The sequence below is a fragment of the Rhinolophus sinicus genome, chromosome 2, assembly GCF_057876585.1.
Source record: "Rhinolophus sinicus isolate RSI-liver-muscle chromosome 2, RSI-T2T, whole genome shotgun sequence".
NCBI lineage: Eukaryota > Metazoa > Chordata > Mammalia > Chiroptera > Rhinolophidae > Rhinolophus > Rhinolophus sinicus.
In genome coordinates, this window is record NC_142502.1 from 125,096,340 (window position 1) to 125,113,967 (window position 17,628).

Sequence of the window (17,628 nt, forward strand, 5' to 3'; positions counted from 1 at the left end):
TATGGGGAAAATTCTTTCCACTGAGGTGTAGTGGGGAGTAAGTAGTTTTCTTGAAGAAGTACTTAGTGTCCTAAGATGGAAGGGTAAGGATAGTGTCCAAAAAACTAACTTGAACTTTTAGATTATTTTAGAAAATATTTAGGATGTTTTCTTTTGTGTGGCTTATATACTCAAAAATTTTTGGTTATGTGAGAAAATGAGGGTGAAAATTACGTAATTCTTTAGTAATACTATAAAAACAATTTTAACTTCATGGGTCTCCTGAATGTGTCTTGAGAACCTGTAGGGGTCTCTGGAACTCACTCACTGGAAGAAATAGCTGCTACTTAGATTTCTTATTATAATCTACTTTAAAATCACTTTTTATATTTGTATGAAGTGTGTCCATTTGCTTTTCATACAAAGTGAAGATTCTGAAGACCATTGGGTTTTAGAAGCACTAGTAATTAGTACATAGATTACATATAATAGTGAGAAGTACAATTTATTTTTCCTTGTAGTTACCTGTATAGTAAGAAGAGCAATTATGGTATTGACAACCCAAATAGCTTATAAATTATTTACTTACAGTTTGAACAAGGCATGTCGAATTTGAGAAGTGCAACTTTGAATTAAATAATGAGCCATATTACTAAGAAGAAACTAGAAAATATTTTAGTTTCCCACCTTTATTCTGGTATAATATGAAACATACATCATAACCAGTAATCCGATTGTTTGATTTTTATATTTTCTATGATTGGAGGGCTAGAACTAACTGTTTTGGATTAAGACATCATTTTAGAGGTTAAGCTTGAAGTATAGGAAGTACGTAGAATAAAAATAAGTACTAGATGATTCATAATTTATAAAATAGAGAAGAATATGGATTATTAGACGTTCGAATGTGGAATATGAAGCTTGAAATAAATTCCTTGTATTTTGAGTTAAAATTATTCACAATGTAACATTTAATACTTGTTTAATATTTTAATATTGCAGTTTTGATAGTACTCTTCAGTCTGTGAAATCTTGTGTGGGTGGAAATGATGAACTCTCAGCTACTTTCTTAGAAATAAGAGGACATTTCTACATGCATGCTGGTTCTCTGCTTTTGAAGATGGGTCAGTATAGTGATGTGCAATGGCGAGCTCTCTCTGAACTGGCTGCGTTGTGCTATCTCATAGCATTTCAGGTAAGCCTTTTCCACTTTTGGGTACAATTGACATTTCACTGAAACTGTTGTATTTCACATAGAAGTGTGTCCTGGTATATAATGAAAATATGAATGAACCTGTAGAATTAAAGTTGAAATAGTTAATTTGGTTGGTGAAAAATAACAAGATTTACAATATTGGTGAGGCTGGTGAAACAGGTACATCGATGCATTGCTGGTGTCAGTCTACGTTGCTCTGATTTATTGGAAGGCCAGTTTGAAGAGTTTGATCTTTTTACTCTGCCATTTCTGGGAACCTATAGTAAGGAAATAATTTCAAATATGAATAAAACTTGATTCAAAAAGATATATATAACTTGGCTAAAAACCCTAAGTAAATAAAGTTTGGGGTATGGTTTAGTAAACTTTGATAGAAGAATGTGTTTAGCACCATCATTTTACATTGTAATATGTATATTACAATGAGAGTACAGTTTCAGTGTTTTGTTCTTTGAGCTTGCATTAATTCTGAAATGAAAAGAAATAAGCAGTGTGCCCCAAATGCATTAATCCCAGTTTATAAAAATTGTTAGCTTTAGAGAATGACGTTTTGCTTGAGGGGGAGCAAAAAGGTTCCCTGTAGAGTTTTTTTTTTTTTAAAGATTTTATTGGGGGAAGGGGAACAGGACTTTATTGGGGAACAGTGTATACTTCCAGGCCTTTTTTCCAAGTCAAGTTGTTGTCCTTTCAATCTTAGTTGTGGAGGGTGCCATTCAGCTTCAAGTTGTTGTCCTGTCAGTCTTAGTTGTGGAGGGTGCAGCTCAGCTCCAGGTCCAGTTGCCGTTTTCTAGTTGCAGGGGGCACAGCCCACCATCCCTTGCGGGAGTCGAAACGGCAACCTTGTGGTTGAGAGGACGTGCTCCAACCAACTGAACCATCTGGGAACTCAGTGGCAGCTCAGCTCAAGGTGCCATGTTCAATCTTAGTTGCAGGGGGCGCTGCCCACCATCCCTTGCGGGACTCCAGGAATTGAACTGGCAACCTTGTGGTTGAGAGCCCACTGGCCCATGTGGGAATCGAACCGGCAGCCTTCGGCGTTAGGAGCACGGAGCTCTAACCGCCTGAGCCATCGGGCCGGCCCTGTAGAGTGTTTTTTAAAGCTTTTAGAGGAGGCTTCTCCTTGTAGTTCATAGGATACAGGTCTTTGAACAAACACTGGTGATTATCAGCCCACAGTGTTTTATTTGCTACATTTGCTCAGCAGAAGCATATAGGTTCATAAGCAATATATTAGTGAAAATTGGGAAGTTTATGAAGTTTGCTAATTTATATAAGCACTAAAAGGTTATGATTAACACATTTTTTGTGGGAAAGGAGTAAACTCGTCATATCGCTTTTTATACCAAAGCGCAGGAGACAAGTTAACTCGTTTTGTTCCGCTAAGTGGTGGGGCGCGGGAAACTTGTAAACAAGGGCGCCAAATGGGTGACGGACTACGCATTATCTATTGTCAGCGGTACCCTATGCGTCTGCCTGCCGATACAATAAATTTGGGACCGAACAAAAACAACAGCCATAAAAATAAATAGCGGTAATATTTACAAAAAAAAGACTGATTCCAACAAAGGATTTAGTTTGTGCATTTTTGTTCGTGTCTCCAGTGACTCCATTATACTGCTTTCGTTTGGACGACGTCTTACTTTCGTGTTTCTGAGTTCATTCTGCTTTTATAAAATATTTTTTGTTTTAAATTACTGAAATTTCGTACAAAATACCTAACTACCGTTGTGATTGGTGCAAAATCATAGGTTTTTTTGAACTGCCTCTAGTTTCTTTTCTGATAAATATTATTTTTGAAAGTGATAATTTTATTATCCCTGGACATGAATCAAGATACATACGAGAGTGACGATGAATTGTTTGTTGACAATTTATCTAATTATTCCTGCCAAAGCGAAAGCGTACTGCAGTGAAACGCGGTACATGTGCAAGTTTTGTAATGTACCCCTGCACAAAGGAAAGTGTTTGAACGCTACCGCACAGTGAAGCACTATTAGGTTATAGTTTTTTTTATAAGATCTGTTGAAAATTTCGAAAAAATATTGTAATTTTGTATACATAAAATTATTTTGATTGTGAAAGAGTGTTTTTTCTGTTTACCTAGAATGTAGTAATTTTGTGTACATAAAAAATAGAAGATAGCACATATTTTGCAAAGTAAATAAATAGAGACCTCTTTTTAAACTAAAACACTGAAAGTTTCATAGAAAAATATCAAATAGATCGAAAGATATGAATATTTTACGGAAAGTCTAATTTTGTCGAGAAAATGTCAAAAAAGCCCCGAGTTACGACGCGATTTGGTGGGAAAATGCCCGCTTACAAAGTGTTAATATTTAATAGATTCTTAAGTAGCTGACAGTTTTCTTATTTTTAATGGAAACTAAAATCTATTGAAGTTTTTTTAATATATATTTTTTCAGTTAACACATTGTCAACTATTTTAAACTTTGACCTTTTCAAGTAGTAGGAACTAATTCTCTCTCAATGCATTCGCTCAAGTCTCCTTTCCTAGAAGACAACCGCTGATACCAGTTTCTTGGGTATTCAGAATTTTTTTGGCATAGGTAATCATGTAATACACCCTTTCTCTACTTTTAAAAACTGTTTTGCCTCAGTGGAGATGTGCTTTGTCTACCATTGAATACCTTGCTTTTTTCACTCTTTTTCCATTGTTCATTTCAGCACATAGACATTTACATCGGTCTCTTTCTAACTACTGTGTATTTCCATTGAATGGATCTATAATGGAAGCCTCTTAGGTGCTTGGATTTTACTTTTTCATTGGTTGTAAAGCTTAATTATCAAATGATTATAAGCATATAAGGGAAGTATGGACTGGTATAGGAGATCTTATGAAATCATGCCTGGCTAACTTCTTTAATGATAGAGTTTTCAGACTCTTTATCAGGGGAGAGCTGTGGTTCTAGTAAGTATATCTGCATTTCTGCTAGGCATTAAACAAAGTCTCCCTTGAAACTTTTTATTAAGATGAGAAAAAAAAAAGATGAGGAAATTTTGACGAGATGATGTGACTGAAGGGATTCATAAGTTAATTGATCACATATGATAACTTGAATAATTTTGTAAAAGAACCCAGGTTTATGATTTTTGTGCTCTTTAACAGCTATCGACAAAGTTTGGCATCATATTTAGGAAATATGGGTAAGAGTTACTGTGAAAATTCCTTCCTATCTCTGTTCCTTAGTCATTCACTTCTCTTCCCTGAAGGAACTAATGTTTTTAGTTGTGAGTTCTTCAAGAATGGTTTTATGCATATACACAAGCAAATACATAGACATGCACACTCCCACTCCCCTTTTAAAAATACAGATAGAAAACATTCTGTAAATTCTATTTATTTTGCTTTATTTCCATGAAATATATCTGGTGATGTTTCCGTATCAATACAGAAAGCATGGCATAAATAGAGCATCCTCAGTTGTTTTGATGGTTATGTATTATTCCATTCTATGGATATACGATTGATAGTTTTGGGTTTTTTTTTTTAAACCAGTGACCTAAAATCAAGACATTAGGTTACGTCTGCTTTTTTGCTATACTATTTCAAATAATCCTGTAGTGGCATTTTATCTGTGAAAATTTATGGATGGAATTCTCTGAAAGAATTGCAGGATCAAAGTGTATGCATTTATAGTTTTTAGAGCTATTGCCGAATTTCCAGCCTCATAGAGGTTGTACCAAATTATACTCCCATTACCAATTAAGTAGGTCATTAGATATTTAACAGCAGTTACCTGAGCTATACTCATGTGGTTGCTTATAGGATATCTCCAGTAAGTGGTTATTGCCTGTGATGGAACATTTTCAGTGATGGACATTCACTCCTTTTCAAGATAGCCCATTGCGTTTTGGAATAATTTGGTTCTTGGTGCTTCCTTATATGGAATAAAAATGTTTTTTAAGCTGCTGCTCATTGGTGGTTTTTTTTACTTCTGGTTCTATTAAAAATGTCTAACCCTTTTACAAGGTAATTTTCTTAATATCTGAAGGCAGCATATTGTGTTTTTTATTTACCATTCTGTTTATTCATCATTCTTTGAGCTCTTCTCCATAGGATATGGCTTGAAGTCCTTTTACTCTCTTGGTTGTTCCCGTTTATCCCAGTGGTTTCCCAAATTATCCATGCTCTTTGAAAATGTGCTGTTCAGTGTGGCATTTCCGAGTATGGTTCCATTGCTGTGTAAAGTAGGGCTGTCATCTCTTCTGTAATTCTGTTTGTGTAGGGCAGAAAACTTCTCTAAATACTTCATTTTCCCAAATGCACATTCAAATGTGCTTTTAGCAGCAAGTAATTCTCAGAAGTGCTCTTTGCAGGCATCTTTTACAGATTATCAAAATTCTTTGGTTCCTAGTTTTTTGTAGTTGGTTCTCCAACTCAGCTTTAACCATTGGTTGACTTTATGCATTGTCAAAAAGCACAATACGATCGAAAGGAACATCTGTTAAAAATATGGGTATCACTAAATTAAGACTTTTGATTCTAAAATTACCAGGTTCCAAGACCAAAGATTAAATTAATGAAAGGAGAAGGTGGACAAAATCTACTGGAATCGATGGCCTATGATCGCCTGAGCCAATCAGGTATAGTAATGTTTAATGATTTTATTTTTAAAAGAAGACAAGAAAATTTCTTTAAAAAGCAAAAAGGAATACATCTTATGATAATATCTTCTATCCAGGAGATAATTTGTCATAATCATTTGTTTCTCTTTGCCGTATTAGATTAGGGCAAGAGATACACAAAGAATTAGAAGAAATGGTATATTCTGAAAAAGAAACAAATATTTGATATTGTTTGCTCCCAGGTGGAGAAGCTCCTTAACCCTTACTTTAGCTGCTGGAGCCTGAATATTTTAAAGCAGTTCCTGAACTAAGAATAATTATTGATTTGCCAACCATTTAACATCAGGTGCTTGAAAGACACTGCTATGGGGGAGACAGAGATGAAGAAGATACAGATCAACATAGTAAGGAAGATAGAAGATTATATTCACATTCTGTTAGGTTCTTGGAATTTGTAGATTTATTCCCAGGTTGTTTTTTGTGGGGGGGGGGGGATAGATCGTAAAGGTATTACCTGGTTTTGCTTAGGCAAAACCTTCTCAAGTTATTCATTTAGCTAGTGAATCAAGCAATGAACTGAAGAAGGATCGTGCTTTCTATAGGAAGCAGTTTTGACGTAAATTGAATGAGCTTTGTAAAGAGCAAGTAGTAATATTAAATCAAAGCGTCTGTAAGCGTTCGTCTATTGTTAGGCTATTGGCAGTCTAAGCTTATATTGTTCTTCTATCCCACAGCCTACTCTTTTGTGGAAGGTAGAGTTTCAGTCCTTGAAGAAGTGACCCCATTTTTTTTTTCTTCTTATGTCTTCCTTCTATTAGGTTGGTACAAAAGTAATTGCGGTTTAAAAGGTTAAAAAGAATTGCAAAAACCGCAGTTACTTTTGCGCCAAGCTAATACCTAGGTACCTTTGTAGGGTGTCACAGTTCATGAGATGAACTGTGTTTTAATGTCTTCGACTTCAGCATTCCTGAGTTTGTCTCTGCAAACTTTTGGAAAAAATAATAGTCTGACTGACCAGCAGAATTAACTCCAAGGAGTGTTTTTGTTTGTTTGTTTTTAAAGTTTAATTGAGATAAAGTTAACATACTATATGATTCATCCATCTTAAGTGTACAGATTATTGTTTTTTTTTAGTATGTTCACAGAATTGTGCAAGCTTCACAATCAATTTTAATAAAACATTTTTATCACCTCATAAAGAAACCTCATACCCATTAGCAGTCACTTTCAGTTCCCCCCAAATCTTATAGTCCTAGGCAACCACTAATTTTCTGTATCTTTAGAATTCTCTTTTCTGGATATTTCATATACATTGAATCATACAATATGTGGTCTTTTGTGACTGACATCTTTTATTTAGAATAGTGTTTTCAAGGTTCATCCGTGTTGTAGCATGTACTAAAACTTTATCCAAAGAGTGTTTTTGAAATAGATTATCACCCCAAACCTCTGGGAGTTGGGCCTGGAAATAAATGTATTTTAATAACTTTTTAAAAGATAATTCTGACCAGCCAGGTTAGAAATCAGTGTATCAGTCAGATCAGAGAATTTGAGCTTGGGCCTGCCCTTTTATGGCCACTTTTAAATCCCACACTTTTCCATTTAAAATGTAAACATTTTTGGCATTTTTCACACACATTCCTATCTTATGTTTTCCTTTAACTGTAGCATGTAGACAGAGATACTGTTAAAGCTGTAATCTATTTTTTTGCATAAGCACCCTTTTTATTGTTCAGATGTGGTTGTTGGGTTGGAGGGTTAGGTCTCAGATAATTATTTCCCCTTAGGGTGTATGAATAAAACTGGAGGGATATGAGTAAAAACAATCTATGTATTTTAAATGATGGAAATAATTTGTTTTTCAGGGCACATGCTGCTAAACTTAAGTCGTGAAAAGCAAGATTTTTTAAAGGAGGTTGTAGAATCCTTTGCCAATAAAAGTGGACAGGCTGCATTGTATGATGCTCTGTTTTCCAGTCAGTCACTAAAGGATAGCTCTTTCCTTGGTAGCGATGATATTGGAAACATTGATGTACAAGCACCAGAGCTTGGTGATTTGGCTAGATATGATATTGGTAAGTTGGAATTTTCAAAGGAACATTTTTGCATCTTAATCCTTTTATATTAGGAGAAAAATAGAAGCAGAAAGGTAAATAAATTGCCTGTAATCTCATTACCCAGAAATAGTGACTTAATATTTTTCTGTATTCCTCTCAGGTTTTTTTTTTGGGGGGGGGATTGGGGGGGTTGGCGGCATATGTATTTCTTCTAAACAGTTGTTTATACTGTACATCCGATTTGTCTTTTTTCGGGAATTCCCTTCCATTGTGTCTATCTCTGTAAATAATGACTTTTAATGACAATATAATGTTTCATGAATTTAGCCATCATTTGCTTGCCTGCTTTCTATTGTTGGATATCCAAGTAGTTTCTCATTTTGTCTCTGTTAAAAATATATGGTGATGAAAACTTGAATATACAAGTAAAATGTCTCCTTTTCAAATTTTTGAGTAGATTCCTAAAAAACAGAATCACTGGTACAAAGTTGATGAACATGTTTAAGTCTCTTGCAAATTGCCATATTGCCAGAAATGCTGTACCTCTTTATGCTTCCAGACACTCGTAACTTTTTCAATATTGAATATCTTCTACAAGAAAAGATCTCTTTACTGCCCTAATGGATTAATGTAGTGAAATCCCATTGTTTTAATGACTCTACTGAAAGGAAAATCCGTTGTTTCAAGATTTCTCATTGGGTGGCTCTTCTTTATTTGGCCCGTGTCAGATTTTGTTTTTTGAATTCTAGTGAACCTCTTTTTTTTTCCTTAGCCTTGAAAAGAACTTTCTCCATAGTAACTGTTTCTATTAAGATTCCTAGATAGGTAATGTGAGTACCTTTAATAAGAACATGGGACTTGACTTATAGACATTTCCCCCAGCTCTGATTTAGAAAATCAGTTATAAAATTAAGGTACATTTAATGTAAGTTAGTTGTTGGCAAAACTGATGGCACAAAAGAAGTTTTCATAATCTCAGGCCAGCTTTTTCTCTTTTATTTCAGGTGCCATTCGAGCACATAATGGTAACCTTCAGCACCTTACCTGGCTTGGCTTACAGTGGACTTCATTGCCTGCCTTACCTGCAATTCGAAAATGGCTAAAACAACTTTTTCATCATTTGCCCCAGGAAACCTCAAGACTTGAAACAAATGCACCTGAATCAATATGCATTTTAGATCTTGAAGTAAGCAAAGATTTTAATAAATTAAGTATTTTGAGTTTTGTTTAATTTTTTTGTAACTTGAATTTATTTTTCTTTAAATAAAACAGGTGTTTCTACTTGGGGTAATATGTACCAGCCACTTACAATTAAAGGAGAAATGTAGTTCTCACTACAACTTCTATCAGCCACTATGCTTGCCACTTCCTGTGTGTAAACAGCTTTGTACAGAGAGACAAAAATCTTGGTGGGATGCAGTTTGTAATTTGATTCACAGAAAAGCAATGTAAGTAAAACAAAAATATTCCTTTAACTTACAGTGTAGGTTTTTTTATTTAAAAACCTATTTAATTTAAAAACTTATTCTCTAGGTACTTAATGCTCGTGTGAAGATTTAATTTAATTATCATTTGATGACTAACATGTAAGTGTTGAAATGCATGTTTATAAATCAATTTTATTAACAAAAACTTTTTTTAGCCCTGGAACCTCAGCAAAATTACGACTTCTAGTTCAGCGTGACATAAATACTCTAAGGGGCCAGGGAAAACACGGCCTTCAACCCGCTCTGCTTATATATTGGGCACAGTACCTTCAGAAAACGGTGAGTTTATTAAAGTGTAAGCGTTTTTAAGAACATTACCTTATTTTTTAAGAAATTGTGAACTTTTCATTGAAAGTCATTTAGTTCTAAAACAACTAGCAGGTTACTCATATTATGCCAGGTGAAATATATTTTTTTAATCTTGCCACATAGTAGTTAATATAGTTAATACATAAGCACTTAGAACAGTGGCTGGCGGCTGGCACAGTAACTGTTACGTAAGTATTAACTGTTATTACTTAATAATCAAGTTATGGTAATTATTGTCCAGCCTGGAAATTTTTTATGTTCAGTAGCACAAGGTTTTATAGATAAGGGCATTATAGATCTTTCTAAATAGTTGAAGTCTGCTCTGTGACGAGATTAGGTGTAGCTGTTTAGCCCTTTGAGCAAACTGACACTTAGAGAGCAGCAGGTTTCGGCTGTTTAAAAATGGCAACTTTTAAAAGAGCTTGAGCTGCTTGTTAGGTTAGTCTCGTTGAAAGTGTTTAAAACTTAGGTCTGGAATGATCATTGGTATTCAGGTGGTTATTTATACCAGTATTTGGGAAGTTGAGTGTATGACTTGAGATTCTGTTTTGCCCTGTTCAGACCATTTTTAAATGAATTTTTTTGATCTGATCATTTGTGTTCCTTAGGTTCTGTGCTTCTAACTTTCTAACTTTTTTTAGGGCAATGGTCTTAATTCTTTTTATGATCAACGGGAATACATAGGCAGAAGTGTTCATTACTGGAAGAAGGTTTTGCCGTTGTTGGAGATGATCAAAAAGAAGAGCAGTATTCCTGAACCTATTGATCCTCTGTTTAAACATTTTCATAGTGCTGACATCCAGGTAATGGAGGATCCCTTTGTGAATTAACTGGGATGTGGATTTCCAGTTTATAAACTGAGAAATGGAGATATTCATAAATTAATTACCTGAATATTTGATGGCAGTCTTGTTTTCTAAATCCACTAGCGGTCACAAATAAAATATGGCAGAAAAGCTGAGATGTTAATTTCATTAGAGCATATAAAATCTTTGGGAAATCATTTGGGTTTGGTATTCTGGGTAGAGACAACTTGACTAAAAATTACTAAATGTGTTCAGGCATCTGAAATTGGTGAATATGAAGAAGAAGCACACATAACATACGCTATATTGGATGCAGTTAATGGAAATACAGAAGATGCTATGACTGCTTTTGAGTCTATAAAAAACGTTGTTTCTTACTGGAATCTTGCACTGGTAAGTAGATGTGGTACCTGAATTAAAAGTTTTTTATTTTAAAAGTGTGATTGTTTCATAAAAGCATTCTTTGTGTAGATTTTTCACAGAAAAGCAGAAGACATTGAAAATGATGCCCTTTCTCCTGAAGAACAAGAAGAATGCAAAAATTATCTGAGAAAGACGAGGGACTACCTAATAAAGATTTTAGATGACAGTGATTCAGATTTTTCAGTCAGGAAAGTAAGTTGCAGGTTGATTCTTCTTTCTTATTATTGATAATTTGGTGGTAATTATTTTTGCCTTGGTTTTATATTTTGGTAATTTCAGAAATGCTTAGTAATACCATATTAATGCACACACGGGGTGTATGTAAATATTTAATTAACATTGCTTTGTCTTAGGTTTGGTGGGTGTTTTTTTTTTAATTGAGAGTCTAGGTTTATAGTGTTATAAAAATACTTGTTGGGGAATTAGGAAAGGTTTCTAAGGTAGGACATTTATTTTTGTTATCGTGGCAATCTAATCAAAGCAAATGCTACCTAAAAACTAGTTCTTAATGAATTTGGCAGTTAAACATTTTACTGAAATCGAAAGTAGATGGCTGACAACTTACCATTTCTTTTCTTTTTCATTATCTGCTATGGACTGTCTGTTTTTCCAACTAGCAGCAGTTTGAGACTGTCATGATGGTATTAACTTCAAATATATTCAATTTTCGAGTATTTTGTTGATTAATTTGTGTTGCTGCTCTTACATTAGGATTTCTGTTGTCTGGTGCATTCTAGCATTTATATTTCTCTCCCCATTCAAAATCAGTTAGTGAACATCAGTAACTTTTTTGTTCACTCTGAAAAATTTTCCAGTTAACATTCTTTTACAATTATTATAGCTAGGAGAAAAAATAGAAACAGCATAGTCTTTAGAGGCAGAAGATTAGGTTACGTAGCAGTTTCATGTCTGTTGTTACTAAAACGATGCAGTGCTTGTTGCACAAAAGTGAGAAAAAGTAAGTAAATTAGTAAAATAAAATCTTTTCATTTATTTAAGAATTTTTACTGTGGTATTTTTGCAAATTGAGGCCCTTGATCATGCCTTTTGTTTTTAGTTGCCTGTGCCCCTGGAGACTGTAAAAGAGATGTTTAGTTCAGTCATGCAGGAACTTGATGACTACAGTGAAGGAGGTCCTCTTTATAAAAATGGTTCTTTGCAAAATGCAGATTCAGAAATAAAACATTCTACACCGTCACCCACCAAATACTCTCTATCACCAAGTAAAAGTTACAAGGTAAGTGGGAAAGAGATGAATCACATTGCAGAATATATTTCTGTCTTAAATGTTTTAAATACTGTTTTGTTATTTTTTTAGTATTCTCCTAAAACACCGCCTCGATGGGCAGAAGATCAGAATTATTTACTGAAAACAATCTACCAACAAGTAGAGGCCATTAAGGTAAATCACTTAATTTCTCCAAATTATGCCTCCCTTATTCCAAGATTCCTTCCTTGACCATTCCCTCAGTTCTTTCTTAAGCTGTTCAAAATAGCACTCTGTCATGCTATTATGGAATCATACTATGCTTTACATACTTCTACATTTAGACCATATTTTTGAGATTACTTATGTCTGCACCTCTTCCAGATGTGAATCCTTCAAAGGTACCGACTCTTTTATCCAAAACACAGCATCATTCCTGGCATAGAGGAGGTCTCCAAGTGATTGACGTGAACTAGCGAAATATACTAATCATACCTTGGTCTATGAGTTCATTTCTCAGACTGACTGTGGTTGTGTGTGCCAAATTTATAGCTAGGAATTGACAAGTGGTCTAAGCTTCAGAAAATGTCTTTATCTTTTTAATACTTTCATATGAATTTGACTTAATTATGTAAGGAATAGTTACATGTACATAATGTTATTTTAACTATATGAAAGTGACCTTAACTATAAGGCTCAAAAGAGCTTTCCTTCTTTGGAATTGAAAGTACAAATTCACGCTCATTGAGCAAGAACTAAATCACTCATATTTCTAAAGTTACACCAAGGAAATTAATATGTGTGCGATTATTACAGTGCTGTCAGCGATGTGTGAAAATTAGAAAATGCTGTTTGGTGGGGAGCAAACTTGAATTTGCACAAACATTTTGTATGTTAATTTTGGCCTGTGTATGATACTGCATACAATCTTGATTTACATAGGTTTAAGGCACCCAACATTGTATTCTGTAAGGTTAGTGGAGCACTAGTCCGTGTGCCTGAAAAGCTGGGTTCTAGTATTAACTCTGCCACTAACGATTTTTGGCCAGGCACTTTCTTATCTGTCTGGCTTCTCATCTGTTAAGTGAGAACTGTTGAAACCAGTTCTCATCCCATTTTCTAGTTTGAATTTTAAAAAGTACACTTATAGCGTTAACTGCGTGTTTAAAACCATGGTCCAGATACTGGCAGTGACCAGGAAAATTTTCTAGTTGATTTCACCAGTTTCTTATTTATGGATGTACCCCATCGGGACTAGACACTGATGGATGAGTGGAGAAAAATTTATTTAGCTTGAAAATTCTGTGAGATTTTTGACCCCAGTAGTTAAGGCTTTTGGGAAATTTATATTTGAAAACCCCTTAAGAAGAAGGTAGCAGACATGCTAGATCTGTCTCTGAACTCATTTATTACAACTGGGCAGTGACCTGAGCCCATATAGAGGTATTTGGCACTGTTTTCAAAAGTGACCTGTTGTCTGATACTTCTATAGTTTTTTGTTTTGTTTTGTTTTTGTTTTGTTGTTTTAAAAGAAAAAGAGTTTCTTGAAAAGTGCCTGTTTTGTAAAGGGATGTTTTCTAGGTTCTGTGGTTGGGGAGGGTGTTGTCCATAAAATGACAAATCTGATAGCTAGCAACATGGCTTCCATTAGAAGACAGTATGTCTGCGATTTTGTCAAGGCATCAGTGGTGTTATGAAAACGCTTTTGGAGTAATCTGGTTTGAATTCTTCCTCTGCCATTTCCTTCATCTTTTTTTCTCATTTTAAGATGTAAGTTACTATTACTTATGTAACTGTAAGGATTCAGAATTTAAGTGCATGGAATATATTATGCTGAGTAAATATATTTGTTCTGAGCAAATATTAGTTGTTTCCCCTTTGCTAGTGGAGCATTTGAGCATCACCTTTAAGGATAGGTAATGTTTTGTTACATCAGATATGGATAAGCAGAAAGCTAGTATTGGGAGGTAATTGGGAATGTTGAGTAGTCCAAATGGTCTTAAGAGTAAAACAGTGTGGAAAGGAGATATGCTAGAAGGATGTTTAGGATAATACTGTCAATGTCAAAGAAATGTTTAATTTGTAGGTACTTGTTTTATTGAGCATGGAAGTGTCTTGGCTAGAGCTGAACTTTTTAGAAAGATTAGTTTAGGCAGGTGTAGAATGGAGATGAGGTCATTTAGGAGTCTGCTCAGTTTTTTAGGTTAGAGCTAACTCTTTAATTTAGAGTGAAGGAATTAGCTAATGGTACTACGTAAGGAGTAAAAGAACGGGAGCAAATAAGTTTTTAACAGGTTAAGGATTATGTTCTTAAATTAGCACCTGGTACTTAGATCTTACTGGAATATAGAATCTCTTAAATGACATCATCAAGTATTTAATTTTAAACTACTTGCTGTAGCACTGTTTCTGACATGATACAATTGCTCAAGATTTTTTTCTTCTTCCAACAGAAAGAAATGCAGGAATGGAAACGAAATAGCAGTAACTCAGGGTCTCCTCATCGCTGGCCTACAGAGTGTTATGGACCAGATTCAGTGCCTGATGGATATCAGGGATCACAGCCTTTTCATGGGGTTCCACTAACAGGTGAGTTAACAAGCGGATAATTCCAGATGTTAGTAAAGTCTCTGTACTTTCCCCTCTAAAAAGATAACTAGTGAAATCATCTTGTCTGTGTACATTTCTTTGTATACGTGTGTATGTCTGCTTATATGTTACTTACGCTGTATTTGGTGTTACTGAGATTTTTTATAAATCCAAGGAGAAACAAAACAAGCCGTATCTGATCCTGTGTATATAAAGGCTGAAAGACCCTTTAATGCACATGTCAGAGATGCTGAGACTGGGGTGGCACTATTTCTTATAATTGAAAAATGTTGACTGATATCATTATGCATTAAGAGATGTCTAATTAGAAACTTAAACTTCTTGGAAATTATTTTGATAATACGCTCAGAGGTGTGACATTCATAGGAAATCTTTTTTTTTTTTTTTTAAATACCATGATCTTACCTAGAAGGAAGGAGTTTGAAGCTAGACTTTGTTAGATTTTGAAGTTGTGCTGTCTTACTTACGGACCTCTCTGAACCAGCTTGTCTATTTGAAGCACAGAGATAATACTTGGCTCACATAATTGTGAGCATTTGTGTAAGTGTGGGTGTTTATTACGTGTTTACTTACAGTATATAGTAAACACAATGCGCCAGAGGGTACTAATGATGCCTCCTATGAGTTGTCTGTGTGCAAAAGTGCTTTGTGTATGTAGTGTTACTTAATCACAGTGATGCAGACTGGTGTGTACTATTATTAACCCTGATTTTATAGGTGAGGAAATGGGTTCAGAAAGGTTAGGTAACTTATGCATTATTATACAGCTAGTTATTGATAAAGCTGGGGTTCAGACTCCAATGGTCTAACTTTAAAGCCATTCCTAACATGATACATTGCCCACATGCACCCAGAAATAATGACAAAAAGCGTTTTCTTTCACATGAGACAGATTTCCTGAAATGGTAGCTCTGCATATTTTTTTCGAATTGATTTTAACTCAGGAAAGATTTAGAATGGTGTGGTCTAGTTTAGATTTGTACGTTTGTGTGATAGTTCATAGGGCCATGTTTGTTATGGCTGCCCCACTGTCCTCTCGTGCTAGTGTCTTCTAAATGGCAGGCAGCATAATAGAAAGTCTTTGTAAAGTCAGACTTACTAAATGTCATAAGTTATAGATAAATATATGAGATGCCAAGAGGTCAAACGTTGCTTACTATATAGAGCCTTGTATAGAGAAGATAAACTGGTTAGCCTTTTCTAGGTATTTTTGAGTGCTGTGTGGAATTGATCATTTGGTACCTTTTGGGTCACAGTTTCCATTTCTTCTTCTGTGTACAGGCATAAAGGGTCTTCTGGTTGTTAAACATAAAAATAAGATTTAAATTGTCTCATTTTATTCTTCCAATTACCCTATGAAATGTGTAGAAGGAGCACATCCTCATTTTACAGTTGAGAAAAAGAGACTTCAATTGACTCATTGACGTGGTCATAAAGCAGCTTTGTGGCTGGAAAGGAGGCGAGCTCAAGTCTCCTGATTCCCATTCTTGTGTTCACAGATTTTGTTTTCTTAATGAAAGTAAAAATATACCATGATGGCCCTTGTCTTTCTAAAATAAGATGATAAAAAACGATTAATAAGCTTATAGGAAATATTAAGATGTACTGAACAGTGTACAGAAAACTACAAGCTAACAGTGTCACATTGAATTCTATTAACATTTTGGAGTGTTTCCTTTTGGTCCTTTCTCTTTGTATACACATAAATAATTTTTAATGGGATTTTTACTATATTATTGTATGTAGATGAGTAAGCCTGTTTTTTAAATATTACCTTAAGTTCTGAGCATATTTCTATTAAGTGTTTTTTGAAAGATATTAATGAATACAAGGTATCCCAGCATGTGGAAGTACTGCAAATTGCATTACCTTATTTTTGTTATTTCCAGTTTTTGCTGTTACAAATAATGCTGTAGACACATTCCTAGGATTGTAGGAATTTGTGTTGGGAAATTCTTTTGTGTTGGGAAATTGGTTTCCAGAAAAGCTAAGCCAGTTCTCACTCTTACCACCAATATCTGATAGTGCCCATCTCTTTGTGCTCTTGCCTAGTGTTAACTATTATCAGTTTACAAAACCTTTGCCAATTTTTGTAAAAAAAATTTTTATTGGGTAATATTGGGGAACTGTGTTTTTCCAGGACCCATCAGCTCCCAAGTCAGGTCGTGTTTTTTCTTTTTTTTTTTCTCTTTTTTTTTTTCAATCTAGCTGTGGAGGGCGCAGCTCACTGGCCCATGTGGGAATCGAACTGGCGACGTTGGTGTGGTGAGCACCGCGCTCCAACAACTGAGCCCACCAGGCCGCCCCACCTTTGCCAATTTTAAAGACCAAAATAGTATCCATTTTTAAGTTTTTATTTTTTGTACTAGGTATGCTCAGTACTTTATAATCTTTTATATTTCCTGAATTACCTGTTTATTTGTAGTAGGTTTATAAGAACTCTTTAATTTTTTTTTACTGTTAAGAGTCACTAGTCACTGATAAAGTCAGTAGTTAAATTTCAGATTTTATGATTCTTGGCTCGTATCTGTCAGCTTGATCTGTGCCTGTTTTCTCCCCATAATATTCTAAAATAACCGTCTTCACCAGGCAGTTCCATTAGTTTTCTAAAATCAGATTTGGGCTTCTTCATCATGATTGTTTTTGACTGGCTATCCTTTTCTAGGTCTATTTCGGTGCTTTCCAGAATTATCTGTTTAGCATCTCTTGGGTCACAATTTCAATTTCTTCTTTTGTGTGATGGTATGAATTGTATGTAAGTTTGATGGTATGAATTGTCTTTAAGTTTTTGTTGTTTTTTTTCGTCTTTAAGTTTTCTTTTTCTGGTAAAATTTTCATAAAACAGATCAAGGAAATGACTTGGTAGTTTTACCTTCAACATGAATCTTCTAGTTGTTGATTTCCTGGCAAAACCCACACAAAACAGGTGGATGAAATAGTTTGGACA

The 17,628-nt window shown here is 34.7% G+C and overlaps 1 protein-coding gene across 2 annotated transcripts in view; it reads left to right on the forward strand.

Annotated features, from left to right (window-relative positions):
- The window catches only part of LOC109436444 (E3 SUMO-protein ligase RanBP2-like), a 67,593-nt gene that overhangs the window by 16,422 nt on the left and 33,543 nt on the right, over nt 1–17,628 (forward strand). For both annotated transcript variants that reach the window (XM_088796041.1, XM_074332319.2), the window contains exons 7-18: nt 982–1,174; nt 5,713–5,800; nt 7,648–7,857; nt 8,844–9,025; nt 9,112–9,287; nt 9,482–9,605; nt 10,277–10,438; nt 10,697–10,834; nt 10,913–11,056; nt 11,922–12,101; nt 12,183–12,266; nt 14,525–14,660. In XM_088796041.1, the coding sequence (XP_088652167.1) occupies nt 982–1,174; nt 5,713–5,800; nt 7,648–7,857; nt 8,844–9,025; nt 9,112–9,287; nt 9,482–9,605; nt 10,277–10,438; nt 10,697–10,834; nt 10,913–11,056; nt 11,922–12,101; nt 12,183–12,266; nt 14,525–14,660 (1,817 nt within the window). The remainder of the gene's footprint in view (nt 1–981; nt 1,175–5,712; nt 5,801–7,647; nt 7,858–8,843; nt 9,026–9,111; nt 9,288–9,481; nt 9,606–10,276; nt 10,439–10,696; nt 10,835–10,912; nt 11,057–11,921; nt 12,102–12,182; nt 12,267–14,524; nt 14,661–17,628) is intronic.